The sequence below is a fragment of the Citrus sinensis genome, chromosome 2 (genome assembly GCF_022201045.2).
Source record: "Citrus sinensis cultivar Valencia sweet orange chromosome 2, DVS_A1.0, whole genome shotgun sequence".
NCBI lineage: Eukaryota > Viridiplantae > Streptophyta > Magnoliopsida > Sapindales > Rutaceae > Citrus > Citrus sinensis.
Genome location: NC_068557.1, coordinates 2383828 through 2386612, shown reverse-complemented (window position 1 = coordinate 2386612; position 2785 = coordinate 2383828). Strand labels below are relative to the sequence as shown.

Here is a 2785-nt window from a genome sequence, read left to right as displayed (position 1 = left end):
ATGCATTAAATTTGACGGTTAGGAAGAGTTGGTGAATGTAAATTTCTATACCTAGATCTCACATCAGTTGTTCAATTAAAGTCCATTTTCCCTTATTTATTTTTATTTTTCAATTAGGTAAAGACATATGACTATTGTTCAAATGAAAAAGACAAACTTTTTCTTTAGACATAAAAGAAAAAAAAAAAGCAAAGCAAAAAAAAAGAGAAAAACAGAGAAAAGGGCAATCAATCAAAAGGCAGCACATGCAAATGCAATGGAGAATGGGTGAGTCAGCAATCATACATAAATGTGAAGAAAGACTTACTGTGTACGGAGATAACGACCACCTTGATGATATCATAAATTCGACGTCATCCAATAAGACGTGTCGGCAGATAATTGGTTATATAATAATGTACGGGATTCAAACTCTCACGTTTTCCTCCCTTCTTAATAAGAAACCCCCTTAATAAACTTCAAATTGACTTGCTTATTTATAAAACCCTTTTCGCTACGTGCTTTCACATAAATTCTTCAGATAATCATTTCTCGTTTTCTGAGGTTCAGACAGAAGCAGCTATGGGGGAGAAGGTTTGTAAATTGCCCTTTTGGTTAAATTTGTGCTGTGCATGCATCGATCGATCGATCTCTCATGATGATAGCTTATAGTGTGTATGTGCATGTATATGGGGTTACCTTGCTGATTCTTTCATGTCAGAAATTAGTTAAATGTTTACCTTTTGTCTTTAGTTAATTAGCCTGCAGTAAAATACTTTTGTATTATCTGTGTAATATTGTTTACAGAAGGTTACAAAAATGGTGCTGAAGGTTGACCTTTCGTGCTCAAAGTGCCGCAAGAAAGTGAAGAAAGTACTTTGCAAATTCCCACGTAAGTATCTCTCTGATTGCTAGCCCAATACATTTACATATATCATAAAGGAAAAATAACATCTATACTCCTATGATTTAGAAAAATAATTATATAAACTCTCAAATTTTTAACAGGGAATAACAATTTTTTTTTAACTATAATGTCCTTTAATTTTATCAACTCAAAAATATTTTTTCTATATCTTATACTAAATAGAAACATAATATTAAAATAAATATTTAAATACTTAAATTCGTTCCAACGTTATACAAAATAATTTTAATATTATTAATATAAGGTATATTCTATCAATGTTAAAGACTTAAAGCCTATTTAACCCAAAAATTTATTTTAAAAAATCGTATAATAAATAAAAATATATTATTAAAATGAAATAATAGTTGACATTTTAAAAAATTTATGTATTAAAAAAATATTCTGATATTATTAGTCTACAAGATAAATCAAACTACTTAAATAAATTTGTATGTATTAAAAAATTTTAAAGTAATTTTTTATTTAATATTTACAAAGGGTATTATAGTCAAAAAAAAATTTTGATGTCCTTTATAAAAAACCTGAGTGTTTATTTGATCATTTCTACAAACCTTAGTGGTGCAGGTGTTATTTTCCCTATAATATATTAGGGTGCTGTAAAATGTTTCCCAATGACATAAAATCCCGTATTCGTATTTTATTTCGTGTGTAAGTAGAATTGCTTATTTTGTATTTGTAAATGGAAAAAATGGTTGATGGATGGGTGAGCTAAGATATTGTGTTGGGACTTTTTAAACAAAAAGAAATACAAGAGCAGTCATTCGATGAGAAGACGAATACGGTGACAATAAAAGTAGTGAGCTGCAGTCCTGAAGAGATCAGAGACAAGCTATGTTGCAAAGGAGAAGGTGTAATCAAGACTATTGAAATCCTAAAACCTGATGAAAAACGTCTTAAGGATAACAAAAAACCGCCACAACAGGATGGGGATAACAAAAAACCGGATAACAAAAAACCACCACAACCGGATGGGGAAAACCCAAAACTACCCCTGGTGCCAGTGCCGTGTTACCCGCCGGTTTGGGTATGTTGGAAGCAATGTTCTGAGGGTAAAGGTTGGGGACCGTGTCACCAGCTTGGCTTCGGGCAAGGGAGGCATTGTGATTGGTGCTATGCAAGGCTAGTGTATGAGAGCTGGGGTGGTAGCTGCCATAGTAGAGTTTATTGCAGAGGTCGCTGTTCAGATTTCACTTATGGTCGCTGTTCATATTGCACCTGTGGTCGTTGTTCAGATTGCACCTGTGAAGGAAATCCACCACCGTCTTGCACAATCTCATGAATCAATGATCATGAATGGTGATCGTCAGTGATCACCATTGTTTACTTTCTTCTAGTTCTAGTTGCTTCTTGTATGCTGGTTTAATCTTTAACATTTTGGGTAATATAGACTCCAGGAAAATTGATCAAAGATAAATAAAGGTTGGTGAATGTAGTATTTGTTAATGCTACATCTAGTTTTTCAATTATTGACGGCCTATTTGGTAATGAAGTACTTTTTAAAATAATTATTATTAGTTGTATTATAAATATATTTAGTTGTGAAAAAAATTAGTTGAACATTTCGTAAACTTTATTTTGAAGAGTGTCATGAGTTTTAAAAATTGTCGTATGTGTTACATAAATTTTGTTATTAAATTGCTATAAGAATATTAATGATTGAATTAGACATAATGTTGAATAAAATTTATTTACGCATTAATTAACATTATATAATATATTTTTTATTGTGTATATATCATAAATTGTAACTAAAATAAATATTTTATGTTTTAATTCTATTTTTTATTTTTTATCATGATATAATGGGTAGTAATAATTTTTTTAAAATTAATGATTTTATTTCCTAATTAACACAGATATATAACATAGATTCTA

General features: G+C 30.3%; 1 protein-coding gene across 2 annotated transcripts; it reads left to right on the top strand.

The window, feature by feature from the left end:
* Positions 1 to 444: 444 nt before the first annotated feature.
* Positions 445 to 2376, top strand: LOC102618654 (heavy metal-associated isoprenylated plant protein 6-like). 2 transcript variants are annotated; one of them, XM_006467144.4, is made up of 3 exons: positions 445 to 573; positions 790 to 871; positions 1654 to 2376. In XM_006467144.4, exons 1-3 carry the CDS (start codon positions 562 to 564, stop codon positions 2187 to 2189), a joined length of 630 nt encoding a protein of 209 aa, XP_006467207.1. In that variant the 5' UTR covers positions 445 to 561; the 3' UTR covers positions 2190 to 2376. The 2 variants fall into 2 exon arrangements, with proteins under 2 accessions (XP_006467207.1, XP_006467206.1); XM_006467143.4 differs by having other exon boundaries at positions 447 to 573; positions 787 to 871.
* Positions 2377 to 2785: the final 409 nt, after the last annotated feature.